Raw genomic sequence first — 17,122 nt, forward strand, 5'->3', positions numbered from 1 at the left:
GAAGCGGATATGATTAAGAGATACCCTCATCTTTTCCCCTCTACCCAAACCTAAGGTATTAAGTTTTCCTTGCTCAATTACTTGAAATCCTTACATCTCAACTTTTCTTGTCATATGCTTGCAAAATTATGAAATATATTTTAAACGATATTTTAAATTACACTGTTGCATTAATGATAGGTTGTTTGTTAACACTCTACTCTACTCAAGCTAAGTCTTTTCTCATTCGAGGACGAATGTTCCCAAGGGGGAGATAATGTAACATCCCCTAAAAACGTTGTATACGATGTTTTAATTTTTGCCTAAACATGATACAGCCTCTGTATTTTGGTCATAACTTTTCATAGGAATATCCAAATTGAGTGATTCAAATTTCTGAGTAACCACAAGATCATTACCTACAACTTTTATGAGACCATATTTTAAGATTCGGAGGTTAAGTAGGTCAAATAAATTAATCTTTGTAAGGTAGGATGCTGTGACGGAAATGAGTATTTATAGAAGAAACATCATATCTCACTGTAGGGTTATCCAAATTGGTTGATTCTTGAACGATATGAAACTAGACTTCCATATCTACAATTCTTATGAAGACACCAAATCCTAATAAGGAATTTATCTTATTCAAACGTAGCTCCCAAAAAGAGTATTCTGTCAAAGATAACTCATTTCACCTACCATAGAAAGATCTACATACATTTGACATCACTCATGACATAAATTTTCCTCCATTTAACATCATCCATGACATCAATATATTCCACTAAATTTTCAGATTTTTTTTATAATTATTTTATTTATTGTTAGGTCCCTCTTTCCCACCTATAAATACCCACCTTGTTTCCTCATTTTATTCATCAAGCTTTCTCAAGCAAATATTCTCTCTATACACTTCTTTACACATTCTCAAATATAGTTTTAGTTCTTAGTAGTGAAGAAATACTATTCCGGTGATTCATATACTCCGGGTAGTACATAAAACGTTCCGGCAAGGAGAGAAGCTAGGACTCAAGAGTGGTCATTAAGTCTTCCGGTACTAACTAAAGCTTCAGTTTCCAGGTATGTAAGGTTTCAATGAGAGTATTCCTTCCACTCTCATGTCTAAATTATTTTGATTATATGATAAATTATGTTTATTTTCTTTAAGCTTTACTCTAAGTTATGTGGGTGTTTATCCATGGGTTCTTTCATCCATATAGTCCAAAAACTATTTCAATTAAGTCTCTTGATTTTAAGTAATATTTTCTTATGGTAAATTCTTATTTTTACTTAATAGTATGAATCATGGTTAAACTAATGATTATTGCTCTATTTTGATGCAACATAATTTCATATATATGAATTGATGGTTTACAAGTAATTCCTCTATTTATCTATTTAAAGGCTCTTGAAATTCATGGTGGGTTGTTTAAAGCATGATTTTTAATTAATGGATTTCAAAGTATTTATGAATATTTGTTTACATACATATTTGCAAGTTGAAATGATTTGAACCCACCTAGTTTTACTATGTTTTTAATAAAGTTTGACTTAAAAGCTTTGACTCCAAATAAATGTTTATGAAAGCAATATCTATGATCAAAAAGGGAGTCTTATGAAATGAAAGAATGATGAAATGATATAAATGATGGATTCTTTATGCAATAAGGACAATTCTTGCATATTTGAATTATCAAATATTTTAATGAGTTATTCTACCGAATATGATGTTTGAATTCTCAAGTTATATGCTATGAATATTTTGAAGTATTAAACTATTCCGTGGGATTGACTTAGCACCAAATGAGGCATTGAGGTGGGATTCGGTAAGAGAATCCTAGTAGCAACCCCTTGTCTCATTAACTATGTGCCAACATAGGAGCTCTTGTAGGCTTAGGCTAATGGATCCATAAATAGCCCTTAAAGTTAAAGTTAAAGAAATGAATGAAGTTGACGGAGTTCTACCCGCCAAGTAGTCTCTCCGGCCAATGTAGGGGGTTATGTTGGATTCCATGTAATAGCTCGCATGGTCTTAAATGTCGGTTATGGTTAATTTCCCACAAAATGAATGTTTTAAAGGATATATATATGATTTATTATGCATACATTAAATTATGTTCCATATTACATAAATGTTTTAATGTTTTCTCAATGTTCATGCATCCTTACATACTTAGTACATTCAAAGTACTAACGCATACTCTTTTGCCTACATGATATCACCATGTAGGGATCAGTGCTCCTCCTCATTCTCCTCCACGTGGCTAGTTGATATTCCATTGAAGACTACTTTTGGTGAGTTCCCATATTCCGGGAACAATACTCCTTTATCTTTCTAGTTTATGATATGTTAAGATATTTTACTATGGAATTTCTTCTATTATGATTGAGGGTGAGCTAGGGGCTTGTCTTAGCCCCGTTAAATCTAATAGTTAGAGGTATTGTTGGACATATGTAAGTTGGAGATTTATTATGATTTCCGCTTGTTTATTTATCATCATTACCTATGAAAGGCTAAAAGAATGCTAAGAGGCTTGTTTGAGGTACTTTCGGGTTCCTCATTCGCCATGTCACGTCTAGGCCCTGGGCTTGGGTCGTGACAATATGTTTCAGCATTGTTGCTTTATTTATGAAAGTTTGGATATTTAGACTATTGTGTTATTACTTAAATTATTTCCACATTTATTTTATGTTTTGTTTCTTTTTAAATGGTTGGTTTTTCTACCAATTAGAGTTAATGTAGGTGTCATCTGTTGGGAGAAGAAAGCACCACAACTAAAGTTTGATATGATAATAAATAATAAAAATAAATTGGACACAAAAAATTTACATCAAAACCCCTCAAATAGATAGAGGGGAAAAACCACGGGGTAGAAGAATTTTACTATAAAAATATGGGAGTACACTGCTCTCAAATATAAGGAAAAAACAACAAATAATACTCCTCTCTTGTAAAAGGAATAACTACTAAAGAGGACACTCAAAAATATAATATTTATCTTGGTGTATAACTCTCTTTGTATTCTTACTCTCTTTTTCTGAATTTTTGGGATGATATAAATGAGGGCAAGATGCCCTCTATTTATAGGAGAATGAAAACGCCTAAAAGGATTTTACGCATTTTCATGTTTCGAGGAAAAACGCGTGCTCATGTGTTCAACAAAAACTGCCTACCTACCAAAACACGTTTTTCCCTTTTTTTTTCTTCCTTTTGCAGCCTTTTGTGACTAACTTAACTTTTTCCTTAAAGTCTTTTTTGCAGCCTTTTGTGACTTTCTTTCATTCTCCCACTTGAAGATTTAATTGAGAATCAATCAAGTCTTTACACCATCATTTCTACTCAATTACTGCAATATTACGTTTCTGCTAGGCTAATAGAAGATCGACACCATATGAACTTGTTACTGTTGATCGGCTTTGTAAACATATCTGCTAAGTTGTCATTTGTGTGAATTTTCTAAATATCCACACTGCCTTCTTCTACCTTCTCACGAATAAAGTGATACTGAACTCGTATGTGCTTTGTCCTTGAATAAAATGCAGGATTCTTTGCAAGATGCAAAGCATTCTGACTGTCACAAAATAAAACAACCTTCTTTTGTTTGTGCCTGAGATCCTCCAGTAACATCTGCATCTATATTACCTCTTTGCTAGCTTGTGTAGCTACATATTGTGCTTCCGTTGTAGATGTAGCCACGATAGATTGCAGTTTTGAAACCCAGCTTACAGCTCCTCCAGCAAGAGTAAACACATAACTTGTGTTGGACTTGCTTTTATCAAGATCACCTGCATAATCTGAATCAACATAACCTTTAATAGTGAAGTCTGATCCTCCATAACACATTGCAACATCTGAGGTACCCTTGATATATCTCAGGATCCTCTTAACAATATTCCAATGCCCTCTACCAGGATTAGCTATGTATCGACTAACCACTTCCACTACTTGTGCAATGTCAGGTCTTATACATACCATGGCGAACATTAAACTTCCCACTACTGATGCATACGGTACTCGAGACATCTCCATCCTCTCTATTTCATTACTAGGACTCATACTTGAGGATAACTTGAAATTAATAGGAAGTGGGGTAGAAATTAACTTACAATCTTGCATCTTGAAGCATCTCAAGATTTTCTTCAAGTAGTTCTTTTGAGAAAGCCAAATCTTTCTATTATTTTTGTCTCGGTGAATTTGCATCTCTAGAATCTTGTTTGCTGGTCCCAAGTCCTTCATTTCAAACTCCCTAGCCAACTGCGCCTTTAAATTTATGAGAGGATCTTTGTTGGGGCTTGCTACCAATATATCATCAACATACAACAGCAAAATAACAACATCTTCATCACCAAATCTCTTGTAATAAACACAGGGATCTGAACTATGTCTATTGTATCCAAGGCTTATAATGAAGGAATCAAATCTCTTATACCAATATCTCTGTGCCTGTTTGAGACCATATAGAGATTTTTTCAACTTGCAAACCAAGTTCTCTTTTTCCTATTCTTCAAAACCTTCTGGTTGCATGTAAATTTCTTCTTCAAGTTCTCCATGAAGAAATGCAGTTTTGACATCTAACTGCTCCAAGTACAAGTCAAATATAGCACACATCGCCAAGACTACTCGAATTGTTGAGAGTCGGACCACCAGAGAAAATATCTCATTAAAGTCTATACCTTTTTTCTGAGCGAATCCTTTCACTACCAATCTTGCACGATACTTCTCTACTTGATCATTACCATTACGTTTGATCTTGTAGACCTATTTGTTTCCAATGGCCTTCCTTTCTTATGGTAATTGAACAAGATCCCATGTTTTATTTTTATGAAGAGCTTTAATTTTTTCTTGCATTGCTGCCATCCAAAGAGATGATTCTTGGCCTTTCATAGCCTCATGAAAAGTTGAAGGCTCTCCATCTTCTGTTAATAGACAGTATGCAATATTGCTCTCCATAGAATAATCTGAGTGCCAAGCTGATTCTCTTCTCTCCCTAGTTGACCTTCGAACTTGTGAAGTTTCGATCTCAGCTTACTCGTGTTCTTCGTGCTCTGGTGCTGCTTCAAAAGAACCTGGAACTTCTTTTATTTCTTCAACTTCAACTGTAGTAGTCTCTGGTTTTTATTTTGAAGTGATACCTTTTTTTGCTTGTATTTTGTTTTCAAAAAATACAATAGTCCTGCTGATTACCACCTTGCAGGTAGTGGGATCCCATAAGCGATACCCCTTGACTCCATTAGCATACCCTAAGAAAATGCATTCTCTGGATTTTGGATCCAACTTTGATTTTTCTTGGATGTTGTACATAACATAAGCAGGACTTCCGAATATATGTAAGCAAGAATAATCAGCTGGTTTTCCTGTCCATATCTCCATTGGCATTTTTAGATCAATTGCAGTTGATGGTGACCGATTGATCATATAATAGGCAGTTTTGACTGCTTCTGCCCAAAATATTTTTTCCAACCCTGCAGTTGCCAACATAGCTCTTGTCCGTTCCAACAAGATTCTGTTCATCCGCTCAGCTACTCCATTTTGTTGTAGAGAATATGCAACTGTGAACTGCCTTTTAATACCTTCTTGGTTATAAAAGTTATCAAATTCATCACCAATGTATTCTCCTCCATTATCTATCCTCAAACACTTAATCTTTTTCTCAGATTCAAGTTCCACTCGCGCTTTGAACTCTTTGAAAACTAGAAAAACATCTGCCTCTCTCTTGATTGGATACACCCAACTTCTCCTAAAATAATTTTTGATAAATGACACAAAATATTTTGCTCCTCCTAGGGACTCCACCAGTGCTTGTCAGACATTAGAGTGGACCAGATCTAATATTTCTTTGCTTTTTAGTAGAGGAACTGCTAAACTTCACTCTATTTACTTATTGGTAACACAATGCTCACAAAAGGGTAGTGAAACATTTTTGAGCCTTGGAAGAAGCTTTTGCTCAGAAAGAATCTTCAAACTTCGTTCCGATATATAGCCAAGTTTACGAGGCCATATCATCGTTGATTCTTCAAATGAACTTGCTGACGCAGTTGATGCTTCTCCTTCTTGGTGTGTTTTACCTTTAATTACATATAGATTTGCAATAAGTTTTTTCGCTTTCATCAGTACAAGCGCTCCTTTGGATATTTTCATGACTCCACCATGAGTCTTGTATGAACATCCATTATCATCTAATTGTCCCAAAGAAAATAGATTCTTCCTTAAGTCTTTTATATGTTATATCTTCTGGATGGTGCGTATCATGCCATCATACATTTTTATTTTGATGGACCCAATACCAATAGCATCCAAAGCATGATCGTCTCCCATGAATACAGACCCTCCTGAGATAGGATTATATTGATGGAACTATTCTCTCTGGGAAGTCATGTGCCATATTGCTCCTATGTCCATGATCCAGACATCAGTGAAACGTTTTCTGCCTTCATTATTTATATTGCTTCACTATATAAAATATCACCATCATCTGAGGTACATGCAACATTCCCTTGAGCATTTGATGGCTCAGGGTGTTCACTCTTCTTTTTGAACCGACAATCTTTCTTGAAATGCCCTTTCTTGCCACAGTTGTAGCACTTGATATTCTTCTTACTTTTTGATTGAGATCTACCATGATTGTGACTCCCACTGGGGACACATTCCATTGGTCTTCCTCTCACCATCATCAAAGCTTCAGCTTGCTGCGAACTTGCTTGTATGTCTTCCTTATTTTTGCGCCAATTTTCTTCTTCTAAGACAGCGGCTGCAATTTCATCGAAAACTAGGCTGTCTGTATTGTTCATCAAGTTGATGATGAGTTGATTATATGAGTCCGTCAGACTTTGAAGTAGAAGCTCCGCACATTCAGTCCTCTCTATTTTGCAACCCATTATTGTAAGTTGCAAAAACAGAGTATTCAAAGTATTGATGTGTTCAGTAACCGACATGGACTCTGCCATTCGAAGAGTAAACAATCTTCTTTTTAAGAAGATTTTATTATGCAAAGACTTGGCCTCATACAATCTTGTAAGAGTATCCCATATTTCCTTCGTCGTCCGCTTTTCAGCCACACTAGACAACACTTGATCAGCTAGTGCCAAGTGTAGATCAGCAACTGCGTTCTTGTCTATGTCATTCCACTTGTTGTTATCAGTAAAATCTGTGGGCCTGCCTTCAATTACGGCTAAGCAATTGTCCTTTCTCAATATCACTTTTATTTTCATTTTCCATAATGAGAAATTAGTCCCATTGAATTTTTCAACATCAAACTTTGTTATATTCGATATTGTTATTTTCTTCACACCCTTCTAGATTATTTCTGAATATTTTTATGAACAATCGTGACAAACTATACCGTCACTGAAATTTACTATTCACGTGAATATTACTTTTCACCAAATTTATTATTCACAAAAAATTACTATTCATGAATAATAGCTTCTCATAAAATAGATAGAATAACTGAGGGTTCTGATACCACTGTTAAGGGGAGAAAGAACCACAACTAAATTTTGATATGATAATAAATAATAAAAATAAATTGGACACGAGAATTTTATGTGGAAACCCCTCAAACAGATAGAGGGGAAAAACCACGGGTAGAAGAATTTTACTATGAAAATATGGGAGTACACTGCTCTCAAATACAAGGAGAAAACAACAATTAACACTCATCTCTTGTAAAAGAAACAACTACTAAAGAGGACACTCAAGAATACAATATTTATCTTGGTGTATAACTCTCTTTGTATTGTTACTCTCTTTTTCTGAATTTTTGGGATGACATAAATGAGGGCAAGACGCCCTCTATTTATAGTAGAATAAAAACGCGTAAAAGGATTTTACGCGTTTTCATGTTTCGAGGAAAAACGCGTGCTCATGTGTTCAACAAAAACTGCCTACCTACCAAAACACGTTTTCCCCCCTTTTTTTCTTCTTTTTACAGCCTTTTGTGACTAACTTAACTTTTCCCTTGAAGACTTTTTTGCAGCCTTTTGTGACTTTGTTTCATCATCATGGCCCAATTTTTAGATTGTGACACCTTTTTAAACTAGTTAACTCTGCCACTGTTGATAACCATCAAGTGTTGAACCTGATTTTCATAAATAACCAATTGTGTGTTGGCCAACTTATAATTCTACCTAAATAGTGAAACTTATATGTCTAATTTCTCTCAATTTTATAAACTATTAGAATTCAGAAAACCACAGAAAAATATGAGCAATCTCACCTCAACAAAGTAAAGAACTCCAAAAGTGTAGGCTCGAACAGTATCAACTCTTTTTATCTGAGAATCATGCCTTAGGACTAGATATGTAAGTTTCTGCAAAACTTCAGGAGGGGCTGATTGTCCAACTAGAGAAACTGCATGATGGAACATCATATACTATTAGCTAGGTGTTTACGCATATATATAAGCATCAATGTTCATTTGTAATTCAACTTATTTTGGTTTGTCCTCACAAAAGGAGAAAAGTTTTTTTAAAAAAATAATAATAAAAGAGGCAATAGATTCACTCTAAAGCACTTGAGGTTAGAAAAATCTACTATGTTAGAACTTGAAGATGTCGAAATGTATTCATGAATTTCTAAGACAGATCTCAATTACATAAGAACTTGTTTTTTTATGGTTTGTTGATTTATTACAAACTGCAACATTTAGTTGGTAGAATTGACAAGATTTTAGGAGTTTCAACTTTTGTATTTGTGTTGGCTATTTAGCTAACCAAAATCAAATTTAGCATTATTTGTAATTGCATATTAGCTGATAAAGGAAAAAAGAAAGAACCTGCATTTTCCAGCACAGTTCCTGACCAATTCGTAATTGTATATACAGCAAGAACAATAGCACCAACAGGATCAATCCACCAATAGAATCGATCACTGAGAACGGCAGCAACCAAACCAATAACATTTGTGACCACATCAAAGTAATGATCCTAGATATCATGGTTTCATAATATGTCAAATGATGCACAGTTAAAACAAGAGCATCCTATATATTAACACAAAAGTATATGGGAAAAAGACCTTTGCATATGCTCTAACTATCTTGTTCACCGAACTTTTGCAATAAATCCATAAGAGAAACTTTACTCCAGTAGCTGTCAGCATAATTACATACAGCCAACACAGTTGCTCTTCACTCATCTTATTTAAAGGTGTATCTTTTATCAATTGTTCCACAGCCTGCACTAGGACCTGAAAACCTATGCAATCACATATAATCAATTAGTACAATAGGATATTCACCATACACAGATTATCTAAGATTCACATCCTATAATATCAATGGTAAAAGTTATTCAGATCAGCTTAAAATGAAAATACATAAAAAAAACATATCTACTAGAGATTAGCATCTAGCAAACTACAACTGGAAAAATCTCATAAAGGGATTGGAACTTCACATAACAACTTTTGTTTCTATCATGAACTAGAAAAGTTTTTACTAGGATAAAATAAATATTGTGATGCATAGTTTTGGTATAACTTGTTTAGTTATATATCCCCTTTCTTTTTCTTGAGTAGTTGAATCCTGATTGATACAAGGAATTATCTTGATTTCTTATTTATCGTTAAAATAATTTATATTCTTATATTTTATCCTATTTTGACGGAAGGACGCATACCCAAAAATAGAGAAAATAAAGTATATCAAATTTAACATGGAAAGACTCTTCAAATCAAAGGTATCAACCATGGGATCGCGAGATTCAAATTTCTCTACTATAAACATAAGAAGGTTATAAATATTCTTCTAAATGGAAACACAAAAATTATCAAGTAAGTAGAAGCAATAGCTACACCAACAAAAGTAAATAGGAAGAAAAATACCCAAAATAGAGCTACTGTTCAAACCTAAAATTGGATGTTGCTTACTTCCAGATCATATCTTCACCATTAGAATTAAATACCAATATGTTAAAAATACTGCATAAAATTTTTAGCCCGATCCAATGGTTAACGAATCAGAAAATGAAATTTTAAAGTTGTTGGTCATAGAGGAAAATCTATTGCGGAAAATACCTTTTCTTCTCTCTTCTCTCTTGTTGAAAGATCTCTCAAAAACCTCTCTTATGTGCCTAGTATCTTTCATAGACAAATACTAATGGGAAATTGAATGATTCTCTCAAATCATCCTATTTATAGAGTGGTGTTTTTTTCTAAAGCCAAAACTCACTCCAAACAAGACTAAAATTTCAATCTTTTTCCAAATAGGATTGGGAACAAAAAAAGGAGAATTATTCTAATTCTTTTCCAAATAGGAATAGACTGGTCTTTGGTTGGAACATGGGTCATGGACCAACAAACTCTCCCCTCCATCTAAGGGATCAAATGGACTTCAAGTGGAGGGAATCTTGACAGGCTTCATAAGTGTCGCAATTCTACAAAACTCATGATTTTGTGCAATCACCACTTTTGTAAGCGTATCTAAAGGATTGTGATTATTGTATCTTGTCAACCTCAAATAATTTCTCTTCCATGGCTTCTACCCACTTATCTCTATGAGTATATAACATTACTTTAGAATAACCTTCAGTTTCTGCCATGTCAGTCAAAAATATATACTCATTAAGGCAATAACGTGTTGATTTTAGCTTTTCCCTAGTAGATTTTGCACAAGTGGTTTCTAAAGCATCTGAAGTAGTCATCTGAATATGAGTTGGTTGATGATCAACCACAATATCATTAACAAAAGCAACTTCATTTTCTACCCTCCAAAGATTATTCTGATCTTGATCCCCATCGGTATTATTATCTTGGGTTCCTTCATGTGCAAAAGATGTATCGGTAATAGGGGTGGACCAACATCAACCAAGATCTCATCATTTTGAGAATCTGTTTTCTCGATCTTGTTAATATCTTCAATAGTTTGGCCTTAAAGACCACTGCATCATGACTTCTGCTAAAATTCTTATCAATTAGATCATAAAAGTGATATCCAAACTCATCTTGACCATATCAAATAATGATGCACTGCTTAGTTTTAAAATCCAATTTTGATATCTCATATTTTGGAACATGCACACAAGCTTTAAAGCTTCAAAATTTTGGAACATACACACAAGCTTTACATCCAAAGATATCTCATATTTTGGAACATGCACACAGTGCTAAGTGCTTCCGCTAAAAAGAAATTTGGAAATTTAGCCTCAAAAAGCACTCATATAACTCTCTCAACTAGAGTTATATTCATCCTCTTTGATAAGCCATTCAATTGAGGCATTTTGAGAGGATTTTTCTGATAATGAATTTCTTGCACTTTATAGTAGCTATGAAAAGGACTAATATACTCACCGCCATTGTCAGTGCAAATATATTTTAATTTCTTTCCAGTTTGTCTCTCAGGTAAAATTTGAAACTCCTTAAGCATATCAAGTACTTGATCTTTAGATTTAAAGGGTATACCCAGAGCTTCCGAGAATGATCATCAATGAAAGTTCCAAAGCAAAGTGCACCACCTTTTGACTTCACTTTAAAAGGACCACACAAGTCAGAGTTGTGTTGCACCGGAATTTTGAAGACTCAAAATTTTGAGTTAAAGAGGAAAAAAATGAAAATTGGAGTCTAAAACATGCCAAGTCATTTTGGCGACTATCCGATGGGAGAGAAGCTCTCTAAAAGATGCTGAGAAATTTGGCTTAGAGGAAAGGAAGATTGGTGAGGAGAAGATAGGTTGGCGACCCACTGAAGGAGATCGACGAGCACTGCCTTCTCATGAATTTATCAAAAAAGTTAGCAGGGAAAAGAGGAACAGTATGTGGAAGAGAGAAAGTTGGCGACACGCTGACTGGGTCAGTGAGCCAAGTGTTCTCGCAAAAATGTTCAGAGTTTTTCTGATCAATCACTCAGGGTAATTAGGCGAGCAAGCCAGAGGCTAGTGACTCACCAACTAGGAAGGTGGGATCAACCGACCTAGCCAAAGAGGATCCCATCATTTAAGTAAGGAAAATTTTGTCCTTTACTACTCATTTAATTCCTATACTACGTCATTTAGAACCTATTCGTAAAGACTATAAATACCCAAACCCTTCAAACTTCTCCCATACCTTCTCAAATCAATAATCCCAATAATTATCTCTCTAAAATGATTCTCTCAAGTTCTTCCCCAAGGTTCAAGCTAGGAATTTTCAAGGGTCTAGTTCAAGTCTCCATATTCTCTACATTTAGGGCCTAATCGATCAAGGTATGTGGAAATTCATCCATGGATCCTTCCATCCATGGAGTCCCGTGGCTTTTCTCCAATTCTTCTTGTATGATTATCTTCTAACCCTTAATTCTTATAAAATTTTATTGGCTCAATTTAATTATAGTTTTTTTCATTATTGTTGGTTTAATTATGCATAAAATAATTTAATTGCATGATTTCAAGCTTCATGGATCTATTTATTATATTATTTTCAAGTATGAATCTATGAAGTTATAATCGTGAAATGATGATGTTTTTAAGGAAAAGCTATGACGATGATGAATTATGATTCCAATAATGTTTTAAAAAACTTTCTATGGTTATGAAAGGTAATTCTCACACCATCATTTTTAAGATGGTGAAAGATTTTCTCACCAGACCACAGATTCATGAGGATTGAAATGTTTTTCAATTTTTGTATGAATCAATCATGCTAATGAGGTACTCTTATGACTATTTTATGATGATGATCAATATCTATTAGTGTCTTTTCTAATGATGTTAATAACTATAATTTATGACTTTAAATTGGGATAATGACTAAGCACCAAGAGACCTTTGAGATGGGGTTCGGTTGGAAGCTCAATGAGCGACCCAAGGTAATCCCAGTAGCAGTCTTTAGTCCCTAACTACATTGCTCGTGTAGGTTTGACTTTATAACCTAGCTAGTGGATCCACAATTAGCACACGTTAAAATGTTTTAATGGAGTCTACCTTGACAAGTAGCCTCCTCTTCTCGATGTGAGAGTTACATTGGATTCCATGTTATAGCTCGTATGGTCTTAAGTGTCGATTAAGGTCCTATCGTGGTATAAGTTTTTATGATGTTTATGATGCATTGACCACATAATTATGATAATGATCTAGGACTATGTCATGCGCCCCATCTATAATGGTAGAGGCACATTTAGACGTTCACTGAGTATGTAGCTCTGATTATTCAGATATATATTTTTAAGCTTTCTCCTGATACGAGATTTTTTTTGAACTTATCTTTCACTTATGATTTTATTGATGTCTTTCAATTACCTTATATATGCGATGTATGCTAAGAGGTTTGGTTGAAGTCCCTCAAGATTCTAATCACCATGTTACGCCTAGGGCTTAATTTGGATTGTGATAAACTTGGTATCAGAGCACAAGGTTTAAAATGTCATAGGGAGTCTAACATGTCACGTCAAGTAGAGTTGTATTAATGGGTGTGAAGGGCACCACATTTATGAATGAAAGGCAATGAGATGTTTTAGGAAATCTTTCATGATTTTATTATGCAATGGAGTTATACTCTAAGGTTTTTCTCCTCTACTGCTTTCTCTTTGCAATTTTAGAACGATGCCTCCACAAAGAATTCCTTTATGAAGGAATTTCTAAGGGGAGCAACAAGCTCCAAATGACCCTTTAAATGAGCAAGTCTCTCATGCAAAGTTTTGAGTTGCTTTCTAAGTACTTGCTGAAGTGTTAGAAGCTCAAGACAACTGAGAGGTAGTTGCTCCTATGAACCCAAATGTGGGTATGGAGGCAACAAGGATTTGTGATTTTATAAGTATGAGTCCACCAGAGTTTCATGGGTCAAAAGTGGATGAGTATCCATAAGAGTTTGTTGAAAGATTTCTTAAGATCGTGGATAATGGGGGTAAGCCCAATGGAGATGGAGGAGTTGTCCTCTTACTAATAGAAGGGGGGCTACTAGAATTTGGTTTGATCAATGGAAAGTTGAGCGGGATAGAGAAAAAGATCTTATTTCTTGGGAAGAGTTCAAACAGATATTTCTTGGGTGTGCAGGAATATGCCCTCTAATTCACCCAATTGCTAAAGCATGCTTTGTTCATGGTAATAGACCCAAGAGCCCTAATGGGAAAGTTCATATCAGGTATGCCTAACTTGGTATCCAAAGAATGCAAAACTTTCATGCTAATTAGGGAGATGGATATATCAAGTCTCATGACCCATGCCGAGAAAATCAAAGATGGAAATCTTAGGGAGAAGTCAAGGAAGTCCAAGAGGGAAAGAACCAATGGTGGTCACATTTCACATTCTAAGTCCGAAAATGGTGGTCGTCCTTAATTTTGCCAAAGGTATTTGGGTTAAAATGGTTCCAACCTTCCGACTCCATGGTTCGACAATGATAGGGTGCCCAACCTTAAGGTTCAAGGTGGAGCTCCGAGTGACCAAGTCATTTCTCCATGCAAGAGGTGTGGAAGGAACCATAGAGGAGAATGATTGGTGGTTTTAAACACATGTTATAGGTGTGGTAATCTGGGTTATCATGCGAAGGATTGTAGAGGTGGTGGTCAACCCCAAGCCCAGACTCAGGCTCAAACTACTATAGATATGTTTTGCAGACTCGTCATGAGTTAGTGGATTTGCCCCATGTTATGACTGGTATGTTGAAAGTCTTTGGCTTTGATGCTTATGCATTATTAGAGATGAGGACTACTCCTTCATTCATTACTCCTTATATTGCTATTAAATTTGTTGTTAGTCCTGAGATCTTGTTAAGGCCTTTTTCGGCTTACACTCCTGTTGGTAATTCAGTTGTGGCTGAAAAAATTGTCTAGTTTCATTTTTTTTCATAAAATCACCTCAGTGGATCTTGTAGTGCTCTATGACTAATTTTGATATTATCCTTGGTATAGATTGACTTTATACATGTTATGCTTCTATATGTTGTAGAACCTGTGTGGTCAAGTTTCAGCTTTCTCATGAGCCATTCCTAAAATGGAAAGATAGTAATTTCATTTAGAGGTCAATTCATCTTGTGCCTTAAGTCTCAAAAAATGATTTCCAAGGGTTGTATATATTATTTAGTCTGGGCTAGGGATATAAATTCCAAAGCTCCTAATCTTGGGTCAGTTTCAGTTGTTAATGAGTTTTCAAAAATATTACCCCAAGTATTCCTCCCGAAAGGGAGATAAACTTTGATAAGGACCTTCTCTCTTATACTCAGCCTATCTCTATACCTCCTTACCATATTGCCCCAACAGAACTTAAGGAGTTAAAGGATTAGTTGAAAAATTTGTTGGATAGGGCCAATCATCTCAGCATGGGGTGTTCCGGTTCTCTTTGTTAGAAATAAGGATGGATATCTTTGAATGTGTATTCATTACCGACAATTGAATAAGTTCGCAATGAAGAATGAGTATCTAATTTCAAGGATTAATGACTTATTCGATCAACTTTAAGGAGTAAGCTACTTTACAAATATTGATCTTCGATTGAGTTATCATCAACATCGAGTAAAGGAATGTGATATTCCGAAGATGACTTTTAGAACTCAATATAGTCACTTGAATTCTTAGTTATGTATTTTGGACTAACGAATGATCCCACAACTTTTATGGATTTGATGATTAAAGTGTTCAACCAATATTTAGATATTTTCATTATTGTGTTCATTGATGATATTTTGGTTTATCCACGGAGTGAGAAGGAGCATGCCGATCATTTGAAGATTGTGTTTCAAGTCCTCAAGGACCGTCAATTGTTCGCTAAATTTAGCAAGTGTGAGTTTTGGTTGAAATCAATTGCTTTTCTTAGCCATATTATCTTCGGTGAAGATATTATGGTTAATCCCAAGAAAATCAAAGCAGTTAAGAATTGGACTAGACCTTTATCTCCTTCTAATATTTGAAGTGTTTCTTGAGCTTAGCCGGTTATTATGAATGGTTTTTGGAAGGCTTCTCTTCCATTGCATTGCCCGTGACCTCTTTGACTCAAAAGAGGGTAAAATTCCAATGGTCTGAGGCATGTAAGAAAAGTTTTCAAGAGTTAAAAGATAGACTTACTTCCGCTCTAATGTTGACTTTGCTGGAAGGTTCTGATGGGTTTGTTGTGTATTGTAATACTTCAAGTGTTGATCTTGGTTGTGTTTTGATGAAAAATTATAAAGTGATATCCTATGCCTCTAGGCAACTCAAGGTGCATGAAAAAAATTATCCGACTCATGACTAAGAATTGGAGGCGACTGTGTTTGCGTTAAATATTTGGAGACTTTATCTTTATGGTATTCATGTTGATGTATTCACTGGCCACAAGAGTTTGCAATATGTGTTTGACCAAAAGGATTTGAATCTTCAACAAAGCAAGTAGTTGGAATTGGTGAAGGAGTATGATATGAGTGTGTTGTACCATCTAGGTAAGGCAAATGTGGTTGCCGATGCTCTTAGAAGATTGTCTATGAATCGTGTTGCCTATGTTGAGGATGAAAAGAAAGAGTTAGCTCTTGACGTTCATAGGCTAGCTCATTTGGTGTTCTCTTGGTTGATTTCAAAGATGGTGGTTTTGTTTTTCAAAATGGTTCTGAATCATCTCTTATGGCAGATGTTAAGGCAAAGCAAGATAATGATCCTTCTTTGGTTGACTTGAATAAAGTATTTGTAGAAAATCACCATTGAGGCTTTCTCCCAAGGGGGAGATGGTATTATTAGATATCAAGGCCAGTTATGTGTTCCCTATGTTGATGGCTTGATGGAAATGATATTGTCTCAAGCTCATAGTTCACGGTATTCTATTCATACAGTTTTCAGAAAGATGTATAGAGCTTTGAGGGAAATGTATTAGTGGAATGGCATGAAGAAGGATATTGCAGAGTTTATGGCCAAATGTCTAAATTGTCAACAAGTGAATGTTGAACATAAACAAATGGGAGGTTTAGCTCAAGATATTGAGATTCCTACTTGAAGTGGAAAGATTTGAATATGGACTTCATTATACGATTTCCTCGTACCCTTAGACAACATAATTCGATTTGGGTTGTTATTGACCGAATGACTAAGTTGGCGCATTTTCTTTTCGTTATATATCATTTCGAATAGAGGTGCTCAATTTACATCTCAATTTTAGAGATCTTTCCAAAAGGGTCTTGGTACTCAAGTTAAGCTTAGTATGGATTTTCACCCACAAACTGATGGTCAAGCAGAGCTTATTGTTCAAAATATTGGAATACATGTTAAGAGATTGTTTAA

General features: G+C 35.0%; 1 protein-coding gene across 1 annotated transcript in view; it reads right to left on the bottom strand.

Annotated features, from left to right (window-relative positions):
- Positions 1-17,122, bottom strand: part of LOC129871066 (metal tolerance protein 4-like) — a 57,474-nt gene that overhangs the window by 33,555 nt on the left and 6,797 nt on the right. The window contains exons 4-6 of the mRNA XM_055945931.1: positions 8,996-9,174; positions 8,754-8,904; positions 8,196-8,329 (exon numbers count right to left, since the gene is read on the bottom strand). Coding sequence (XP_055801906.1) covers positions 8,196-8,329; positions 8,754-8,904; positions 8,996-9,174 — 464 coding nt within the window. The remainder of the gene's footprint in view (positions 1-8,195; positions 8,330-8,753; positions 8,905-8,995; positions 9,175-17,122) is intronic.

This window comes from Solanum dulcamara, chromosome 10 (genome assembly GCF_947179165.1).
Source record: "Solanum dulcamara chromosome 10, daSolDulc1.2, whole genome shotgun sequence".
Lineage (NCBI taxonomy): Eukaryota > Viridiplantae > Streptophyta > Magnoliopsida > Solanales > Solanaceae > Solanum > Solanum dulcamara.